The 23,427-nt window shown below is 41.3% G+C and overlaps 1 protein-coding gene across 2 annotated transcripts in view; it reads right to left on the reverse strand.

Annotated features, from left to right (window-relative positions):
• ERC2 (ELKS/RAB6-interacting/CAST family member 2) overlaps positions 1–23,427 on the reverse strand; it is a 2,244,592-nt gene that overhangs the window by 1,166,997 nt on the left and 1,054,168 nt on the right. For both annotated transcript variants that reach the window (XM_069206453.1, XM_069206452.1), the window contains one exon: positions 5,625–5,792. In XM_069206453.1, the coding sequence (XP_069062554.1) occupies positions 5,625–5,792 (168 nt within the window). The remainder of the gene's footprint in view (positions 1–5,624; positions 5,793–23,427) is intronic.

Consider the following 23,427-nt stretch of genomic DNA (forward strand, 5'->3'; position numbering starts at 1 on the left):
GTCCCTTACATTGGATCATTGGGTTCTACAGACAATCAGAGGGTTTCAGCTGGAATTTTTCGGTTCTCCGGTTCAGGTCTCCCTCCCGCGTCCCTTAGTGCTCACACTTTCTCAGCAGTTGTAGGTGGACCGGGAGGTGAGGGAGTTGCACTGGTAAGTGGCTATAATTCCAACTTCCCTTTATCCTTGGGGTTTCCTAAGTAACATCTTTTTGGCAGACAAGCAGGATGGGGACCAGTGACCCGTAATCAACCTGAGGGAGTTCAAAGGTTGGCTTGTGTACTGACACTGCAAGATGGAGGTCATCCATCTCTTGCGCAACCTTTTGCATCCCAATGATGGGATGGTATACCTGGATCTTCAGGACGGGTACCTTGCAGTGCCAATTTTTCCCCCTCATCATAGTTTTCTTCAATTTCAATGAAAGTGCAGATCTACGAATTCACCACTCTACCGTTTGGTCTATCTTCAGCCGCCTGGTGCATCACCAAGGTGCATCACCAAGGTCTTGAGGCCGGTGATGGAGCATCTCCGGGGGAGGGGAATGCGTCTGATCATCTATCTAGACGATCTTTTGCTGATGAATCAGTGTCCCCTCAGGTTGCGGGAGCAACTGCAATATGCCATCTCTCTCTTCGCGGGTTTGGGTCTCTTGATAAATGCCAAGAAGTTGGCTCTGATTCCCTCCAGGCAGACCACCTTTCTGGGGTTTGTCATAGACTCGGTGGACAAAACTCTCAGCCTACCCTCTCGCAAAATCACGAAGATCCATCAGGAGTGAAGGAATACAATCTTAGGGCCCTCGACATCCCAGCGCCAGATTGCTCGGATAGCAGGTCTTTTATCCTTAAGCGATTTTTCCAGGACCCCTGCATAACAACTTGCGCGAGGGCCTCTCTTACTCAGGTCAGGTGGCTCTGACGGAAGAGGTAGGCAATGAGATGAGATGGTAGCTTTCCCATATGGAGGGCTGGAACGGCCGAGCGATTTTCGGTTCGGATCCGGACATAGTTATACAATCCGACACCAGTGGCTTGGGTTGGGGAGCTTGCTGCGGGGACTCCGTCACCGGGGGAAGGTGGTCTTCCGCCAAGCAAACCCTTCACATCAATTGCCTGGAGCTTCTCGCAGGTTCTTTTGCTATTCAATGCTGGACCAAGGACAGAGCAAACTGTGCAGTCTTGCTCAAAATGGACAATCGTTCAGCGGTCCGCTACATCAACCACCTGGGGGGTCCCAGATCCAAAGCTCTGGCAGATCTGGCCAAGGATCTTTGGGCATATTGTCTCACATACAATATCTCAGTCACACAGAATATCTTCTGGGGTCCTGGAATCAGATAACAGACTGCTGTTCAAGGGAGTGGCCAGACACAAGTTTGTGGTGTTTAGATCCTGGGGTTTTCACGAGTCTCAATGCACGGTGGGGTCTGTTCTTGATAGACCTCTTTGCATCCTGGCTGGATCATCAAATTCCCCACTTTGTCAGCTGAAAGCCAGATCCGCTGGCAGTAGCGACAGATGCATTTTTCCAGGACTGGTCAAAGGAGAAGGGTTACGCCTTTCCCCCTTTCACCATGATAATGCGTCTGGCTGCGCACATGCGCAGACAGGAAACGCAGGTAGTGGTGATCACTCCAGTTTGGAGATCTCAAGTGTGGTTTCGGGTTCTTCTGGAACTTTCTTGGGATTTTCCAATCCCTCTCCCCAGGATCCGGATATTCTAAAGGGTCCCATGGGCCAGTCCCGTTGGTTCTCTAAGGCCGTCTCCCTCTCATGACTTGGACGATTTCAGGGAATAATGGAGAGTCACATGCCTTTAATTGGAAGCTCAAAGATTGCTGGCCGCAGCCTGAGCGGACAGTACTTCTAGGAGATACAATACTGCATGGACAAAGTGGGTACGTTGGTTTCTTCAATGCAAAGAGGATCCCATGGGGTGCGACGCTGTTCCAGTTTTGAGTTTCTTAGTTTCCTTGGCTTCCAGGGGCATGGCCTATCGTACTGTTAATGCATATCACTCTGCTATTTCAGCTGGTCATCTTCCTGTTCAGGGTATACTTATAGGGGAACACCCTCTGGTGTGTAAACTGTTACGGGGCATTCGCCTGGCTCTCCCTCCTCAACCCAGATACTTGAGTTTGTGGGATGTCAATTTGGTTCTTAATCTTTTCCAATCCTGGCAAGCGAATGAGTACCTTTCCAGGAAGGAAATATCGGCCAAGCTCATGATGCTTTTGTGCCTTGTCTCCTGCAGAAGGGTCTCAGATGTTTGGGCCATGAATATTTCTAGTAGGGTTTTTACGCCGCAAGGGGTTACTTTTCATGTGTCCAGGATGAATAAGACGGATACTAGAATGATTTCTTACCCTGCTTTTGATACTTCTCCTACATTGTGTGTGGTGCGATGCCTCAAGGCATCTGAGATTGCGACTGAGGACACTCGGCCCCTGGGGGAGAGACAATTGCTTATATCCATTCAAAAGCCTTTTAAAGCTGTCTCTTCACCGACCATAGCCAGATGGCTAAGGTGGGTTATGCAAGAATCGGGCATCAATGTGGCGTGTTTTGGGGCGCATTCAGTCAGGGGTGCTATGGCATCTCAGGTGTTTTCTCTGGGTGCTAGACTAGATGATATTATCAATGCAGCAGGCTGGTCATCTGATTACATGTTCAAGAGGTTCTATTTCAAGCCGGTCTTGGACAAGGCATCATTGGTGGTGGATAAGCTTCGAACACGCATAATCCTCACCTCTGGTCCTGACATAGAATGAAAAATTTCCTATCTATCGTAACAGAAACGTTCAATTCTATTAAGGACACGGAGGCGAGGATTATTCCCACCTGGATACAACTAATTTTTTCCCCACCCAATGGATGATGTTACCTTGTACAGAACACTGTGCTTAGGAGTAAGTCATTTGTTTCCGGAATTTCTTATGCTATAGCAGATGTTAAGGAAATGTAATGTTGAGATATTGTTTTTCTGATGTTACAGGTTTCTTTTCTTGCAGCGGATGTTATAATAGTTGCATTCTAGATTTCTACTCAGATATGGTGGTTTTTGCTTTCTTGTAGGAGTTGAGGCCAGCAAAGGGCAGTGATTCTTCTGATATCTTCATCTTGCGTCATGAGAGAAGAAGTGCCTGAGGAGGGGCATCAGGATATGGACTGGCTTGTTGTGGATTGGCTATTGAAATTTGTAGTTTCATCCCAGGGTTTTCTCTGAAGTGTGGTCTGCTTCTAACCTCTGCTGTTGTTCATTAAAGGAAAGTAAGGAAAGCATAATCCTCGCCTCCGTGTCCTTGATAGAAATGAAACTTTCTGTTACGATAGCTAGGAAATTTTAAATTCCATGTAATACAATACCTGTATACAGGTTTTAGCACAGTATAATAACAATCCACCCTTACAGGTCTATTTACTTTAAAATGCTTTGTTTTCATAATAAACAGATCAGACCCATAGCATCTGAATTAACGTTTCTCAATTAATCAATCAGGCCTTCAAACATGACCATTGGCTTCTTGCTTTAAACAACTCAGGGACATTGTATTGAACATAAGTTTTACTATCAGATACAAAGTTCATACAGTAATAAAGCCACATATATGTTCCAAGAATTAGTTTGAAATACATGTACAGCCCCTTCTCAGTGTACCTGAGGTTCTCACAATGCATATCCCATACCCAAAATGTCAGAGTGAGTAACCAACACCAAAAAGCTTTCCTAGTATAGTAGTCTGTGAGATTCCATGTAACAAAGCACCAGTATAATTCTGCCTTAGCCTCTGCCTGTTATGACGAGATTATATCTTCCTCCATCAACCATAATTTGAACTGTTCCTTAGTTTTCAATAGTATCCTGTGTGTGGGTTTGTATTTTCCAGCTCAGTCTGAAATCATGCATTTTGTAATTAGTTTTTATAGTGAACCTTTCATTAATGAACATAAAATGTCATTTAGAAACCAATATAACTGCTTATTTGTGGGATAAAAAGGCATAGGCGTGACTGTTATTTCAGTACTCTGAATAGTGTACATGGATCATCTTGCATCCACTTCATATTCAACCTTTCCGTCATTACCTCAAATTCTTCAACAATGAGACAAATGCTCATGTCCAACCCTCAAAATATTAAATTTAAATTGACTGCTTTGCACTGAAATTACTAAGGGCCTGTTGTTAAAGTTCATGTTCACTAAACAGCGTTGGAGCTTCCCCCATAATGTTTCTTCAAGCAAACTCTTGTCACTGTCGATTACCCCCTCCTGAATGATGCTGTTTGTTTGTTCTTTCTGTAGAATAGATTTCTGACTAGCACATTCTCAAGCATCTGCTCAAGCCCCTCCACCAGTCCCAGCATGTTATGAACCATTCACTGTTGATACCACTCAGTTGTTCACTACCATCTTGAGTGACCTTTTAGAAGTACAACTCTCAGGAGGCCTGGCAGTTGTGGAAAACCAGGAGAGTCCATAATAGAGAACCTTGTCTCAGATGATGCCTTCAACAAAGAAAGACAACTGAAGGCTAAAAAGTAAAGGATCTTATCTAATTTATGCTTACAATTAGCCTGTTTTAATTCACAATGGCAGGCATTGCCAGGAAGTCCAAAACTGAAGACATCGCATCTGCTTGTCATAAAAGTGACAAAAAGCTGTGTACAGGTTTCCTTGCAAATATATTATGATTACACTCCTGCTGGGTTGTGTAGAACAACCAATGGAATTTTAATATTATTCTTTGCTATTTTAAACCATTAGTTCTTGTTTGTCAAAAGTCCCAGACCTATAAGAACCTACACCTACCACTACTATTACTATTGCTACTAATCCTCCTTTATGCGTTTATTAATAGCTAGGACACGGATGGTGGGTCATGCATTGTTTCTTTGTCCTTCTCTTATGTGCCTTCCACATTGTCCTCCCGCAGACTTTTTCATGCAGACCTTTGAGGATGAATCTCTTTGAAGCCTGTTTTTCTTAATATCGGGTAAGTCTGGAGCGGCCAAGTTATTTTATTTGTGTGAGAATCTGTGGACTCTCCTAGGTACAAATTCTGGTTTATTGCCTGTTCTCCTGCATGCTGCATCAGCTTTGTTTTGCACCACTCCCCATTAGGGATTTATGATTCTTTGTTATTGCTCTCTATTGAGACGCTACTAGAGTGCTTACATTGATAGGGAAGAACTTCCTCTCTGAATAGCTTGTGCTATACCTACTATTTGTCAGCAGCCCTTGAGAGATGTCTTACGTGACATTGGTTGGTTCTCCAGGAACTGGTTCCTGTGTGTACTAGTTGAGCAAAAAAAAAACATGAACCTGAAGAAGAGTTTTAAGACCACCAAACGGTTAACCCCAACAATGTATTTCACAAAAGATTATTTCTTCCATAGGCAACTCTCACCCTAATGCAGTGATTCTAGAAATGAGTACACAAATTGAAATTAATGTTCATTCTCCACCAGAAACTGTTTTGATAGTGACTGCATTTCGCTTCCCATTTTTCATTTTAAAATTCAACCAACAAGCTAAGGAACTCATTCTCATAAGATGCTTCTCTTCGATAGTATATTACGGAAGACAGTTGCTCAATCATTTACACCTTTATCCTTGTCTTACCTTTTTCTGGAGAACAATTATTTTCCTCTCCTTTACTTCCAACATGTCTTTCATATCCCGAATTTCTCCAGCCAAGGTACCTTTTTCTTCTGTGAGGTCCTGAAGTTGTTTTGTTTTCTTACTAAGAAAAGATTCCTTTTCTTCTAGTCGTAACCTCAATGCATCGACCTAAAACATTTCAAAACATGTTACTGTACAACTTTATCACAATAATTTCTTTTACAACCAACAAAATCAAACAATATGTTAATTTTTCAGACAAAATTTCCAAATCTAAAATGTATTTCCAAGGAATAAAAAAAAATACTGGTAAGTTAAGTTAAATTTTAAAATATTGTAAGCTCCGATTGTTCACTCATTGAGGCTAAATATACATTCAATTACAGAGGAAAATGTATACTTGGCCCAATAGGAAATCTAGAGACAAACATTTTGGCATTGTAACTAGTGACTTCATGCTAAAATATAAACCTAAAACGTATATAAGGTATATAAGGTGGCAATAAGTCAATTCTAGTGATATAATGAATTATTCATTTCCTCTGTATCTCTTAATGAATATGTAAGAAAATCCCATAGTTAGGGAGTGTTAAGTGCCACTGATGGGAAAGCCCAAAAGAAACAGTGGTAGGGTGCAAAGACATTAAGGGCCTCATTACGAGTTTGGCAGAGAGGATTAGTCTGTCTCAAACATGACGGATATCACGTCCGCCATTTTACAAGTTCCATAGGATATAATGGTACTTGTAATACCACAGGCTGGATATCTGTCACGTTTGGGATGGAGTAATCGCCTCCACAACACTCGTAATGAAGCCCTAAGTAAGAAACAACAGAGGATTGGACCAGCTCTTCCTTATAGACAGATATTTTGGACAAATATTTGCGAAGTAAGGCAAACATCCAGTCAATTGCAAGCCACTCACAAAGAAAGGTATTTTTTATTAAATACACTACTGATGTAAATTTTATCTTCCATGACCAACTAAATGTATCTCATTTACCAAAGGTGTTTGTCAAAGTTTGGTGTAGGCAAGAAAGAGCTAGACACACTGTACTGCTGTGTCATCATCACTCTTTCCTTTGTCTCTGATATTCCTTTCGGCTTTTCTTTTCACAATAGTGTGTGAGCCACTGTTGCCGAGGGACCCCAAAAATGCAAATGCAGTATTTTACATGGACACCTTCATGGTCCCTAAAGTGAGTGGACCAATCACCCTGTAGTCTGGGGCGGCTAGCCACAGTAAACCCCTGTGCACAGGCCTTGCCTTTGTTGGTGGCAGCATTTATGGTTTCTGGAGAAGCAAGTGACTAGTGTATTATAATTTCAGTCTCACAGGACAGATGGGTTCACCTTGTGTGTTTATTTTTTTGTTTTAGAAATATTCAAAAGCAATATGTGTGTAGGTCTTGCAAACATGAGAACACTTTCACACAGACATATCTCTAATGGTGAGTCTGTTATTAGGCTTACTCTTAGTAGATTGCGAACATCTCTATAATTGTTAGAAGGGTTTCTGCAGGATGAAAGATGGATGTTACTTATAGAGCAAAACAAGGACTGCCCCATCATCCACTTTTCCTTCCTTTCTTTGCTTTAATAACATATCTAAAGGAAATAAACAGTGTTTTCCACAATTGCAGGGTCCTGAAGAATGCACTTGGCCCATAGGCAGTGGACACCCCAACACCTTTAGGAAGGATGACAATGAATCGCCTTCTCAGAAGTCCTTCTGAAGCGAAGGGTTCTACTCTAGCCTGGTTGAGAAATCGCCCAGCTGTATATGATACACAAACTCTGGCATTGGTTTGTTGCCCTGCTGTCAGATCTTGAGCATGTAATTTGGAGCCAGCTTCATTTCAGGCCGGAACACCACTTGGCAACATCACAAAATAAAATGATGGACAGTTCAGGCTGGACTGTTCCCATGAGGAACAGGGTCAAGACTGATTTGCATATACCTGGGTCCAAACTGGGGTGGCATGGTGAGCAAAAGAACGATGGATTAAACCCAGATCTGTGACTGGGGGTGAGTGTTTGCATTGTTCAGCACTCCGTCCATCAACCTTTTGTGTTGCTAAAGTTGTCCTAAGTGGGAAGGGTATGCCCAGACGTGGGTCCCTTGCTCACTGTGCCACTGGATTCAAGCTAGCCTGGCTGATGAAGGGTGAAATCCTGAAACCGGTCCCAGGATGCTTGTTTCCAGTCCAGTGAAGACCTGACCTGGCAGTTCGGGCTGGACTGTTCCCATGAGGAACAGGGTCAAGACTGATTTGCATATGGCTGTGTCCAAACTGGGGTGGCATGGTGTGCAAAAGAACGATGGATTAAACCCAGATCTGTGACTGGGGGTGAGTGTTTGCATTGTTCAGCACTCCGTCCATCATCCTTTTGTGTTGCTAAAGTTGCCCTAAGTGGGAAGGGTATGCCCAGATGTGGGTCCCTTGCTCACTGTGCCACTGGATTCAAGCTAGCCTGGCTGATGAAGGTTGAAACCCTGAAACCGGTCCCAGGATGCTTGTTTCCAGTCCAGTGAGGACCTGGCTTGGCAGTTTGGGCTGGACTGTTCCCATGAGGAACAGGGTCAAGACTGATTTGCATATGGCTGGGTCCAAACTGGGGTAGCATGTTGAGCAAAAGAACGATGGATTAAACCCAGATCTGTGACTGGGGATGAGTGTTTGCATTGCTCAGCACTCCGTCCATCATCCTTTTGTGTTGCTAAAGTTGCCCTAAGTGGGAAGGGTATGCCCCGATGTGGGTCCCTTGCTCACTGTGCCACTGGATTCAAGCTTGTCTGGCTGATGAAGGGTAAAACCCTGAAACTGGTCCCAGGATGCTTGTTTCCAGTCCAGTGAGGACCTGGCTTGGCAGTTCGGGCTGGACTGTTCCCATGAGGAATAGGGTCAAGACTGATTTGCATATGGCTCGGTCCAAACTGGGGTGGCATGGTGAGCAAAAGAACAATGGATTAAACCCAGGTCTGTGACTGGGGGTGAGTGTTTGTATTGTTCAGCACTCCGCCCATCATCCTTTTGTGTTGCAGAATACCACTTGGACACAGACATATATGGACTCTTTCGCTATTGGCGCTTCCAAAACATGGAACAGATTTCTGCTAATTTCTCCAGGTGAGGAACACTTCTGAATGGACTACTGAAGGTCTGTTGGCCTGCCTCACTCCTGATGTTGGCTGCATGGACCCCCCACCCCTCCACATTCAGCATAAGGTGTTGCATCGATATGGACACAGCATACCCTCATATGCTCACGAAAGACCAGAGGATCACTACCTCTAGAAACTACATCTACAATTGTCACTCAACTGAGTGGTTTCTCTAGCTGGTGACTCAACTCCTTTTCCCACCAACCGTTATCGGCATCCCATTCTCAGAGATTGATATTGCCTAACCTTAAACTGAGAAATGTGCTCATCTTCTCAACAACAAACACCCATTTTCTTAAACTCCAAGAAACTTTTCCTTTGTGCTACCAGTTACTGATAGCTATATTTTTGGTTGCCAGGGTGTTGTATTTTAGTTTGTTTTTTATGTTTGCAATCAATAGGATTATCAGTTTCTAAACCCAAAATAGGTAAATCAATTTTGGTCAAAGTATCGCTATTGTCAGAGATTTTAGGAAAAAGTAAAATCCATTAAATCAAATAACATGTTGAGTAAAAACTAGGCCTAGCCAGAAGCCTTATTTGCATGATCCATGTTTGCTTGACTTTGCTGACTTGCCTACGTTGGCAAATTCCATCAAACTTTAATTCAGCAGAAATATTTCTATCATAACTTTTGCATGGCCTATGCAGGACGCAAACTTCCTATGCTAACAAAACAAATTATATTATTTTATTTTTTCTAGCCACCTGACCTGCATTGGAATTCCAAAACCTGCTGAACTAATCTGAAACTTGCTTCTATATGAACAGGCTTTAGTGTGGAGATGTAGGGGAAAGGCATGATCTAAGTTCATTTTGTACAAAATATTTAAGTGAGTGTCTTTTCTTTCGGAGACCAAGATAAATGGGAAATGTGTCATAATAACTTGCGTAGAAATATCATTAATTGCATCTTGTAGTAGTACTGTGCTTGTTAAACATGTCTATAAAAACAGAAGCTGACCTTATTGTCAGAATTACAGCGGATTTGATTGGCTTTCTAATATCTGAGATTAAACTATGTCATATTTTGTGTATCTTTTGAATTTATGAATAAAAGTGTGCCAGGGAAAGAACAGAGGAGAATACTTTTTGCTTGGTCTGGCCACTTGCTTTCAGACCCAGACTCACTCCTACTGAGCTCTTAACACAGACAGATTTGCTTTCTGCCTAGACTATTCTGTACCAGAAGTTTGTCACAGCATTTTATGTGAGTATTGATAGCTTTGCAGACCAGACTACTTTTAAACTCTGTTTCTTTTTGCTATTCAGTGATTACAAAGTTTTACTTCTACTGATTTAGAATGTTATAATAGGGATAGATTGCAGGACATGATTTATGCAATGTTCTGTAAATTCTAGTTGACAAATAAAAATAGACCTAAAATGTATGATAAAATTAAATCGTAAAAATTCAATTAAAATGCATATTATTGACTCCTGAAAGAACATTAATGTATTTTCTATGGAAATTGCAGCTTGCACCTACGACCCATACCCAAGATCCCCTCATGGGCATTTTAGAGATGTGGAGTATTTTATAATTTTAGGATTCTTCGCTCTCCCACTATCATCCACTTTACAGTGTTGTATTTGTGATCAAGTCGCAATTGTGCGGTTTTATACTGGCCAACATTGCTTGAACCATCCCATCAGAACAAAATCACTGGTTTTATGTTCTTTCATTTTCAGGAGCGTTTACGTGTTTGCAATCATTTGGTATATGGCAAAAGGTAAAAACCAGGGGCTCTGCATTTATCATTTAAAGGGGATGCATTACCATTTTATTATGGATTACAAGATGTGCACTTTCTACCACCTGACCTTCATGTATACTTTAAGTATATTTACAGTATGTGGGTATTTAGTACAGTGTTGCACATTTGCAAAAACTCACATGTGTACTGCAATTGTAGGACTTATGTTGTATAATACTTAGGCTCAGATCTACAGTTTCTCCTTTGACCTAGGCATTCCTGCTTCTCCTGAGAGGGGAGGAGCCTTGTGAGATGAAACTAACATCACAGATTGAGTACCTGGTTTCCTGATTTCTGAGGGAACCCATCACTTCACTTTTGTTAGCTCTGTAAGATACCACACTACACATAAAACACTATTTTGTAGAATCGTGTACTTTTATAGATTCTAGGGTCCAATACTGGGATAGGTTTCTATGAGTGGCAGCAATTGGTTTGCCCGTTACCATAACTACTACAATGGTGGTTTTCCTAAGAGTTTAGGCCCGCTTTGTCCAGAATGGTAGGTCAAATGACCGGGCTGTTTTTAAACTTAGGGTGTGAGGTATTTCACAAATCATAAATTAGGATCTTCATATAATTTGGTTACAAATGAGAAGTTTCAGCTTTACTGTAAAGAAATTGAGGCCCATATTTATACTTTTTGACGCAAAACTGCGCTAACGCAGTTTTGTGTCAAAAAAATTAGCGCCGGCTAACGCCATTCTGAAGCGCCATGCGGGCGCCGTATTTATTGAATGACGTTAGCCGGCGTTAGCCGCCGGCGCCGTCTGGTGTGCGTTAAAAAAAACGACGTACACCAGGCAGTGCCGGCGTAGGGGAAAATGGAGCTTGGACGTCAAGAAATGGGGCAAGTCAGGTTGAGGCAATTTTTTCGCCTCAACCCGATTTGCGCCATTTTTTTTCACTCCCAACCCCCATAGAAATGACTCCTGTCTTAGCAAAGACAGGAGTCATGCCCCCTTGCCCAATGGCCATGCCCAGGGGACTTCTGTCCCCTGGGCATGGTCATTGGGCATAGTGGCATGTAGGGGGGCACAAATCAGGCCCCCCTATGCCACAAAAAAAAAAAAAAAACACTTACCTGAACTTACCTTAATGTCCCTGGGATGGGTCCCTCCAGCCTTGGGTGTCCTCCTGGGGTGGGCAAGGGTGACAGGGGGTGTCCCTGGGGGCATGGGAGGGCACCTCTGGGCTCCTTCAGAGCCCACAGGTCCCTTAACGCCTGCCTTTTGCAGGCGCTAAAAAACGGCGCAAAAGCGGCCGTACGTCATTTTTTTTTACCCGCCCACTCCCGGGCGTGAATTTTGCCTGGGAGTATAAATCCGACGCACATGCCTCGGAGTCTATTTTTTAGATGTGAACGCCTACCTTGCATCTCATTAACGCAAAGTAGGTGTCCACGCTAAAAAATTATGCAAACTCCATGGACTTTGGCGCTAGACGAGTCTAACGCCAAAGTATAAATATGGAGTTAGTTTTACGTCGAAATTGCGTCAAAAAAAACGACGCAATTCCGGCGCAAACGGAGTATAAATATGCCCCTGAGTCTCTAGTTGGCAAGGTTATGCACCCTGTCCAAGTACGGACCACAATACTAGTCAGGGTAAGTAAAAAACACACTCTAAATTAACCTGTGCTCACCGTCTGGTAGCTTGGCACAGAGCAGTCAGGATTTAAATTTTTTTAAAATCTTTTAAATTTGATGGTGCACAGCGGCAACATCGAGGGCACGATGCATCGGTATTTTCCACACAGTTGAGTCACTGCATCGTTGTCAGGCTCTGTTGAAGTGAACGCGATGTGTCATCGTCCAGCCGTGCAGAGCATATTAGTCGGCTCGCTCAGGCTGGGAATGCGCCGGCATCGGAGGGATGATGCATCAAAATTGTACACTCACTCGAGGCAATGGGTCACTTTTTACAGGAATTAGCTGCTGAACCCACTTCTGAGGCCCAGGACTGGAGAGGGCAACCTCAGGCATGGATATGACTGAAAGATGAAAGACTCCAGCAGCAACAGGAAAGTTGCAAGCAGTCTTTGATGTGCCTAAGACTGCAGAAGAACAGGGGAAAACGAGCAAGCCCTTAGAAATACTCTGGTCATCAAGATGGGTCTCGTCCTTGTCCTCAGCAGGGCAGAGACCAGCAGGCAACAGGGCAGCTCAGCAATGACGAGAAGCAGTTCCTTGGAACAGTTAGTCCAGGCAGAGTAACAGTCCTTACAGTACAGCAGTCTTTACTCCAGCAAAGTACTTCCCAAGGGCATTAATGATCTGTTTTCAGGGGTTCAGAGCCTCAGTCTGTATACCCAAAAGTGCCTTTGATGTGGGGGATGAGTTTAAAGGATCTCTGTGAAGTGCACAGGTCCCCTCCAGACTATCTGTGGAGGGCAATCAGCCTTTTTTATGGGGCTCAGGCCATCACTCTCTGAAGTGTAAGCGTGCGCCCTTCCCATCCTCCCTGCCCTGGAAGACACATATGCACATGACTGTAGATACAGTTGTGCACACATATAGCTGTCATACTAGCCCAGACCAGACGTGTATTGGAGACAGGTTGTCATGCACACAGGGCAGTGAGAGCAGAGAAATGCCCACTTTCTAAAAGAGGCCTTTCTAAAATAATAGTCATAAATCTGACTTTACCAGTAAAGAGGATTTATCATTACCATTCCAATGAAATGAAACATGATGCAGCAACTCCTTTCTGATCAGGAATTACAGCTTAAAATTATAATAAGGAATTTCTAATACTGGCCTATGAGAGGAGCAGATCTCACATTAATGAAAAACAACTTTGGGAGTTTTTCATTACCAGGGCATGTACAATTTAAATGTACATCTCCTGGCTTTTACTTACATAGCACCCTACCCAATGGGCTACATAGGGCCTACCGTTGGGGTGACTTATATGTAGAAACAGGGAAGATAAAGACTTGGCAAGAAGTTTAACTGCCAAGTCGATGTGGCAGTGAAACTGACACACACAGGCCCTGCAGTGACAGATGTCAGACATGTTTAGAGGGCTGTTTATGTGGGTGGCACAATCAGTGCTGCAGGCCCACCAGAAGCATTTAATTTACAGGCCCTGGCTTGTATGGCATACCACTTTAAAAGGGAATTGCAAGTAAATTAAATATGCCAATTGTGGATACACCAATGTTACTTTGTTTAGAGGAGAAGCACATGCACTTTATCATTGATTATCAGTGGTAAAGTGCTCAGAATCGCAAGGCCAACAAAAAATGCAGCAAAAACAGGCGGTGAAATGTAAAATGTCTAGGGTAAGACCACCCTAAGGATGCCAGGTCTAACATTTACAATAAAGTGAGACTTCTGCCTAAAGAAGAGAACTGCAGGTAGCATCATATGTATCCAATGTATTTCTTCAATAAGCAATTTTCATCCTCCATATTCACACTCTACTCAATACAAAGGTTTTCTCCATATTACACCATTATAAATGTGTGATAATAGAAGGAAATTACTCTACTATAAAGATGGAAGGTGCATTCAAACACATGGAGAAGCATTACAAGTTCCTATGCATTTTGATACAAGAATACCACCCAGGAACCTACAAATACAGAGCGCGGTACTTACCTGTGTCAGTACTACCACTCATTTCTGCATTGTACAGGTCAGAATGAAGCACAACAGGTAAACCCTGAGTGGCACATGCTATTTAACCACATTTCCATTTAATATTCCACCAAGCTTGGGTGTGGAGTAAATCTCAAATACATGCAATCATGATTTAGGTGCACATTATCATTTGTACCCAAACTGGGATTGCTGGAAAATATAGTCATGGGATCTTTTGACAAGAAAACAGCATGAAACACTTGAGAAGCTGAGGGACAGATTTTAGTTTGGGAGACAGAATACTCTGTCCATGAAACCTCTGTCCGTCTACCTCATGTAGAATTGAGTGGAACGTAAGTATTCTGTTGAGGAAGCCCCAATTGGCTCCATCAATGGAATACTTCAGTTGATGGCTCAACTGAGTAAGGGACATTGGAGGAAGGACTTTACACCATCTACCCTATGTGGGTGAATGCTGCAACGTTTTGTTTCCTGTCCTTCGCCGCCCAGAAAAAGCTTGAAGTAAGAAACAGCTAAAATATCAGTAATGACTCCCCACACTCTGAGTAAAATGGATTTGGGGGGCATAGGCTTTTTATTTTTTTCAAATAAAAATACATTTTGAAACGTTTGACAGCTTGCTGTCAAGGCTGACAATACCATCGTGAATTTTTTTCCTACCTTGACTAGAATTGCCATGATGGCAGCTCCAGTCAATTAAGAGAGTTGTGACGGCTCTAATATGATGGGCCGAGGTCCCTGGGGATGGCAGAGGTACTGTCCTCCAGCATTCCCATGGACTGAACTCTATCCATCAAACTTTAAATCAGACCCAGAGTTAGCATAGCACAATTGATGGAGTGTAGTCATTATAATAAAAATTAACATGAAATGTTTGCAGCTTAATGTATAATGATGTCGCATAGAAAATTGTAATAATGTGCTTTTAACATAGGCACTTGAAATGTGCCCATGGGGAGTGGCCACCAATGTATGCGATGATTAATGAAATTGACTAATAATGAATTATTAATGTACTAATGTATGATTCTGTATTAGCATTTAGAGTTATATGTTAAGGTTTTGCTGAATTAATGAGTCGGGCCTAGCTGCCGGTCTCATATTAAATGTGTTTTTCTAACGTGTAATGTGCTGACTTGCTAAAGGACATGTAGCCGTATTTTCCAGAAACTAGAAGATGTGTGTAACCGTAGTAAATTCTTTCTCATGAGACTCGACTTGCTCAAGGAGACATTCTTGCTGAATGCAACAGTGTAAACTTGCAACAGGTACAAGGTCGCCTGAACTGGTAAAGACAATGGAACTACTGACTGAGCCTGAGAGAATAAAAATTTGTACCTGACATTCTACCCGTTGGAGACATCAATTACAGGAGCCAATAAACTACATGAGAACTGTTCTAAAGTGACAATTCTAATGAGGTGATTACCCGATTATTGGACGGAGATAATGATGCACCAAAATTTGCCCAATTAGAAATTAGGGGACTGTACAACAAGATTGATATAATCCTTTGACGCAAGGCGAAATCAGCCATTACGTGCCTTTTGCTATTACCTAGACACTTTGTCACTCTGTCTTAAAGGCTTTGCTGTTTAATTCTTTGAACCATTCTTATCATTGTCCTGCCCGATTCATACTTTTCCTCCTTAAGAGGAAACTGTCCCTTCTTGCCTGTCTTGCTGAACTTTGCTGTGTTTCCTGGCTGATGGCAAATCAACTGATGTCCTGAGGACGAAGACTGACTCTGTATGCTGACCCATTATGGAGGGTAACTACATGATAATGAAATTGTAATTGTCTGTTTGCCTTTCCTTTCTAGGTACTAACTGCTACCTTTTGATAGAGACCATAGTTAGATGTTTTCTAAATTTGTGTTGCTAAATTGTTTTGCATGAAGCCCAACATGCTAATGCTAATTCGAGGTTAGTTAAGGAGTTCACTAAAACGGACGCAAGTAGACAAATGACTGAATCAATGCTTTGTTGAATAATGCGCTAATGATACTCTGCTAAAATGAATCCATGTTGACCTCGTGCTTTGTTCTCATGTTCATGATCTTTGCGTTGATGAAATCTTATTCTACTTGCCACATTGTGACATTGCTGATGTGTTTTCTGGTTTTGAGACTAATAAACTTGCTAGTAGAGTGTAACCAATAAGGAATAAAATAACTTAATCTTACTAATTTTTGCGTGGTATTCATGGTCGAAGGGTCATGGTGTGATCAAACGTTATTAATGCATTTATCTAGATCGTTTACTTTCACATATTGAATACTGAGAAAATTGTTGACCTACTGATTTATATGCTGATTAGTTGTCTCGTCCTAAGGTGTCTTCAATCAGGGTCAAAAGATTAATTGGCCTAAAACGAGTCCCAGACAAGTAAATTATCTAAGAAGGGACCCGTTATCACAATGTTAGCCAGCAAATCAGCTTCTGAACATCATAGCTAAATATTCAAGTATGGTAAAGTCCTCAAAAGAATTGTCTCCAGGGCTCGATATATTCTTTTTCTTGAATTTACAAAGGCAGCAGACGATTTTCCGGTTTCTGTTTACATTCAAGTCTCTTTGTTTTAAAAACAAATGATGTTTTAAATGACTTGACTCTGGAGGTTTTTGACACCCAGCTAAAATGGATTAGAATGCAGCCTACTTTGGGGAGAACCTCGATAACCTCCTCAAGTGTTATTCAAAACCTGCCTTAAAAAACATAAAGAAAATAGGGACAAAACACAACCCTCTTCGACCCCCTTTTGAAGAGATAATTGTACACTGCGAACAGAGGTAGTGGCCAACGAACCATTCTCATTAAAGGACTTTCCAATACAAGAACCAAGATTATTTAAAAACTCGTCAGCAAAGCTATACTATCGATACCTGAAAAGCTATCTTGTTCCAGCGTGTCGCATTTCTTGGCGTGTACTCTGGCTACAAGTATGCGTTTTCAGAGCAGAGCCAATCGAAAATTCCCTAACGCGTTTTTTAAACAATTACAGTAGTCTAAATAATGTCAATGGTTTCTGATTTTGACTGCTGAAATGCTTTTTTTTTGGCAGATCATCACTAAAGAAACAAAATACTTTCCACGGCAAGTTTTCTTATGATTGCAGTTGCTTAGATATGCTTTTTATTTTTTTTGTTTTTGAGAATAAATGTTTTGAAACATTTTCGAATTGCGGACTGCTAAGTAGTTACTGAGTGGATTCACAAACAGACTTAATGCGATGTTATTTAATGTGCTATTTGGAGACAGAATTGGCAGAAACCTGAAGCAACTTTTTGAGACAGATGCTTGGGGCACACGCCCAATACATAGCTAATCTGCCATGTTAAGACTGGACTTCAATATGTAGGTTATACTAGATGTTTCGGCCCACCTCAATATTAGTGATTTTCTGTAGGGGTTATCCATCATTTCAGTTTTACTATTATTTTTTGTTTAAGTGCACGTTTATTTCTGCAAACTGCAGTTTAAAAATATACATAAATCTGTCTAATTTTAGAATATATTAGCTGCAAAAAGAAAGAGGTAATTAGCAGTCAACAGATCTATTCACATGATCTAAAAGCTTGGGCAAGCAAAAACGTTTGACAATACCACTCTAGCTGCTCCCCAATGTCCCCATTGCCCCCACCCCACCCCTCCACCCCCGCTGTTTTAAGAAGCGATGCACCACTAAAAGCGAACTGCATTTTGTCTGTTTGAGAAAAGAGTTTGAGTGGCTCGGCTGAGGTTTCCTTAATGCCTCAGCTCTAGCAGCAAGTGCCTTCATATAATGGCGCATTATGACACACTGGTGTGCTGTGGTGATCTTGAAATTCTAAACACGCATTGAAATGTGGTGGCATCGATTTTGGCTTTTATTTTCACTTTAGCGTTCCAGCAAGACAACAGTCATGTCAGAACAGCAAGCAAACAATAACAAATTAAGGGCCTGATTACAACTTTGGAGGAGGTGGTAATCCGTCCCAAAAGTGACGGATATACCACCAGCCGTATTACGAGTTCCATAGGATATAATGGACTCGTAATACGGCTGGTGGTAAATCCGTCACTTTACCATCACTTTTGGGACGGATTAACACCTCCTCCAAAGTTGTAATCAGGCCCTAAGTGTCTGGATCACTTAGGAATTAAGTGATTGGCATGGTAGCATTCTGCAGCTGCCCCACCTTGACAATAAAGAAAACACTAAAAAAATGACGAAATAATGCAAAGTGGGTGGGGGTACTGCCTGGGGAAATTGACAATCAGGCGGTGGGCTAGAGGGCGAGATGATTGCAGGGACCCACATTATGAAAAAATAATAAACCAAAAAAAGAAGGCATTAATATATGTGTGTGGACAGCTTTTTAATCCATCTGCAAAATTCCAGGGGCTGATATCAACAATGATAGACAACCATGCCAACCAATGCTTAAAGCCAGCACAACCTCTGAAGCCAGCTGCAGAAAGGGGCTGCCTTAAAGTCTCTTTTTGCATCTGTATGTATGTATGTGTATTTGTATGTATGTGTGTATATATATATATATATATATATATATATATATATATATGTTGTGCGGTCTCTGGTTTGTGCGGTGTGGTGTGTGTTTTGTTATGAGCGCTCACCAAACAGCCAAAGCTATCCACAGGCACGACTTAAAAATACCCCAAAGACTAATTATGCTTCATGATTAATGGCTCTCTGGAATGCCCTGTAGCACAAAATATCGGAGCTAGCCATTCTCAAAATTATGTTTCGGTTCCCCTTCTATTTCAGTTATGAAAATAAATGTCTCTTCCTTCCTAGAGGTATCTAGACCATACCGTCTGTCAGTGGATAATTAATGGGCCATGTTCAATAGCTGCTAAACCTAGCTGCTGTAAAAACAGTTAAGGAAAGCACAGGTGGTTTCCAGCATCGATTTCATTAAACAAACATAAATGAAGGTATGCCACCTACAACCACCCAGGTTAAAACTGTTGAAATTTCATTTGGGTTAAAACCATGCACAAAATTGGTGCCTGAAAATTGGTGGCTGATAAGACCTCTGGACAAATGTCCCTTGTTCTCACTCATAGAATAAGGTAGCACTTTAAGAAAAAAACACCTTTTTCACCTCTCAACACGATGGTTCATTTTAATTCAATGCGGCAACAAATGGTAATGATTTGTGTTAACAAAGGGCTAAAACTTAGAATCACTTGTGTATCAGTTGATGGGGTTTGGGTACGAGGAATCCATGAGAGATGCACAAGGGTTACTGTAAAGTAACATGTGGGAGATATTTTTGGACGCAATCTCCCATTTGAAAAGTTTGTTATTGTTTCTTAAATTTGCACTGTTTATTTTATTTTTCTGGTTTTGTGTAGCATGTACATTTCAAAAAGGACATCAGGGCGCTTTTTATAGACAAAGGAAAAATGTGAGCATACATGTAGAAATAAGGACAAGGTGAAATAAACCCAGGCAAATAACACGATTAAGGCAACGCACCATACACTACTTGACAAAAGGTGGTGGGAAGAGAATATACATTATTACCAATGCAAACAAGCATTGGCAATCACAATAGTATATCAGTTGCCTGCCAAAAATGAGATCTACTGCCTTTGCCAATGCATGTGTTACAGCATTTTCATCCTTCACAGAAATCAATGCTCATCGAGGTCAACAGATGTTTGGACCCTGCAAAGCATGTGGCAGAACCATTAACACAATTTTCAATACAAATCCAATTATGTTGCATAGTATGCCCAATGTGGCCATACAAGGAAAAACTACATCAGGAAAAGGTTAGGTGGTTTATTACAAACGTAAGCTAAAAGCCACGTAGGGAACTCTCATGATAAAATTATAAAGATACAGAATCACCAAGGGTCGCCCAAGGTGACAAAATAAGTTCAGGTGAACTAACATTAATAAAACTAAGCAATAAGAAGAGTACAAAACATTAACAAGATTATTTAATATATAGAAATTAATCATTTTTCAGGTTTTACCATCATCAAGTCAATTTCAAATCAGCAGAGTTAAAATTTATCTGGGCTCAGGGGAACTCTACAATTAGCCAGATCAGAGAAATTCATATGTGAAGCAGAACACATGGGACAAAAACAAAAAGAACAAAAAGGACAAAAAGAATTTGTAAAAAGGTCACCTCGGGCAGCAAGCTACTAACTAAGGTGAGCAAAAGATAGGTAAAAAGGGAAAATGTCAGCATGTCAGAAGCGCAATCAAGAGTTTTCTGCAGGGGTTAGGAAGAAAAGCTTTAAGTCTCAGCATGACATCTCAAGGGGCAAAACGCAGTGAGGAAGATACCTCTCCAAGGGGCACAGCATGTAGGGCTCTTCATCTGCCAGAGTTCTTAGCCAAAGGACATATGGAATCTGACTAAAGTCCAACTGGTCAATGCCATATTAAAGTTCATGTGGCAACTTGATTCGATCTGAGAGACAGTCCACATTACATTGAAGGGGCATCATCCAAAATAAATTGGATCATATGACTCCAGGTTGCAACATCAGTACATATTCCTAGGTCTGTCATGGGAACCTTATCCATCCATGCAGCTCCATATGAGTTTGAAACAATTGCTTATAAAGTCAGTCCACAGTACAGGATGGTCTACATTCAGGGACATTGTATCACTTCTCTCTCTGTCTAAAACAATACAGGCCTATTACCAAAGCTAGTCTTCTCATGTTAACGAAGTCTGAAAAGAAAGTTCATGTTATAAAAATGAATCAGCATTCTCTTCCGAATATCGAAATACAGCCCTAGCAGGCCACACTTAGGCTAATGCAAGTGAGTTAAAACAATACATTTGATTAATATATCCTAAGAATCACATTTTAATATGCAAATGTTCAAATTCAACATGAATAACTCTTCAGTAATATTAATCTTCCAGTCACTTTTTAAGGAAAAAACTCTGTTAATACATTTCAGTCAGTATAATGCAGAACTGCATTTCACTATTTTTGCACACATATTTAAATCATTTATCATTAGAATATGTTTCAATATATTCTATTAGTCCAGAGCCACAATCAGTGACTGCCACCGCAAATCTCAAGGGAAGGAGCAAGTGGGAGGGTGGGTAAACAGGGGAAATACAAAAAAATAAAAAATCTACCTTTCCGACTTTGCTGCCTGCCTGAGATGGCCAGCCAAACTGATATGCGGACTTAGTGGACTGACTCCACTCCCCCTCCTGTGGACCAGCCCTGCCCCTCTCTGCGCCTGCTGGCTAGGAATATTGTTTTATTTTTAAGCTGTTGGCTCATAGCACGGGGGTGATGCTTGTTCACCATTGTGTAGGAGCCACCCCTGGTCTAAACTACATCATAATATCAATTTAATCCTTCAAACATTTGATTTAATGTAAATAATACCTATGTGAACTCTACAATTTAATCAAATGCATATTTAAATTAACTTCTCTGTGTGTCTTCTACATTCAAACCATTAAAACTTTGGTTAACACAATGCATAAACTGTCACATATAGCTGCCTTCTGTGACAAGAGGAATAGCACTAAAAACTCGAGTATATCTCATTTATGTTTAATACTCTGGAGAGAGGATGCCAAAAGCAATGTTCCTCCAAAGGGCAATGGATTGTCTGAGAATTCAAAATCTGGGAGAATATGCTATGCAAATGAAATGGTTACTTATACATAAAAAGGGCTTGAGGTGTTTTGCTTGTAACATTTCTGCATACCTATAAGAGCTATACAATTATTTACTTCATTTACTTGTTTCATTTATAAGTCAGTCTTAATCACAGCTATTATAGCATGGAGACAATGTTATCTTAATACACGAAACGCAGATACTGCAAAGACATGATTTGCCATTAGTGGTATGACAGGAGATATGAATGACTCCAGTGAGGTTCTTTCAGTGCTACAGCTATTACACATGTATAAAAAAAGTATAGGAACAAAGAAAAATCAACTTCAGCCCTCCAATGGTGGCTGCAAACCAAACTTGACTAATATCCACTTTCCCTGATGAGGCTTATGGTGGCAGGACAACCAACGGCAGAGTGCAACAACTGAGAGCAAACTGAAAACACTGTAAGTACTTGTATGGCCAATTCTCAAGAGAATTGCCACTGTTGCTGAGCTGGGGAACCAGGCGTAGACTAAAAACACTCTCAAAAGGGCCCTCCTATTCTCTGAACATCACTCATCAAAAGACGTCCAAGATAAATGCTTAATTCGTGCATCAATGAAATAAATGGGCTCCTTCGGTGTCATTTGAATATTGTTGCAGAACATTGTTATGGTGAATAGTAATATATGATCAGCTATTATGGGTTATGAGTGGCAATTCAGTATTGACACTAAGTTCACATAGTGTATATACAGATTAGTTCCCTATATTTTCAGACAAAGGTAATCAATTATATTGAATTTGTAACCTGAAGACCGTGGTTCCCCTGGGTGGTTATAATTTTAGCTGCATCTAAGTCAGATATCTTTGCTAGGTTTTAAATCACCCAAATTATATATGAATATAAATAAAATGACAAAATTGATAAAGAACATAGGTTAAAAGTTCAGACAATAAAAAAATATATTCCTTTTAGATCTCCATGTGTTTGACATACAGGTCCAAAAAATGAACACTGTAAAACTTTGAAAAACATCTAATCATGGTGGGTGAGCACTCTATGCATGAAGCATTAAAATGTCACCTTATTCGTAAATTGACGTGGAAGATGTGCAACAATTGCACAGCAAGGCTTTGAGGCAGAATGGTGGTGTACACAGATGTTTAATTTAAACAGAAGCGTTCCGACGTGAGGGATTCTCAAGAAAGTGGAGTGCCAATGGTGGTGCAGTGGAGTGGATTCACCTAGAAGCTCAGTAGCAATTGTTTCACGCCTTCCACAACTCCCTTTGTTGGAGGTATTCCTTGTTATAAGGCTTGTCTGACATCTGACTGCATTTAGGACACTTCATGCAGCATCTCATTCTACCTCCATGGGGTTCCTTGTCCCTTCCACTTGATGCACAGTGCAGCCTAAGCACCTCATCGAGGGGTCCAACAATCCATCCCACCACACTTCTTCAGCAACTTTGCACAGCCTCATCAATGTAGATTTCACCCTAAACTTCAACAGAATTGAAGCTTTGGAATCTTCAGGTCGCTTATACCATATAATCACTCCAACTTATATAAAATCTGGGCTCCATAGCATTCACATTTTACTGGGCCTCTACACTAATTCAATAACATCTTGTTAAGGAAGGGTTGCTCACTTCACAG

The sequence above is a fragment of the Pleurodeles waltl genome, chromosome 9, assembly GCF_031143425.1.
Source record: "Pleurodeles waltl isolate 20211129_DDA chromosome 9, aPleWal1.hap1.20221129, whole genome shotgun sequence".
Lineage (NCBI taxonomy): Eukaryota > Metazoa > Chordata > Amphibia > Caudata > Salamandridae > Pleurodeles > Pleurodeles waltl.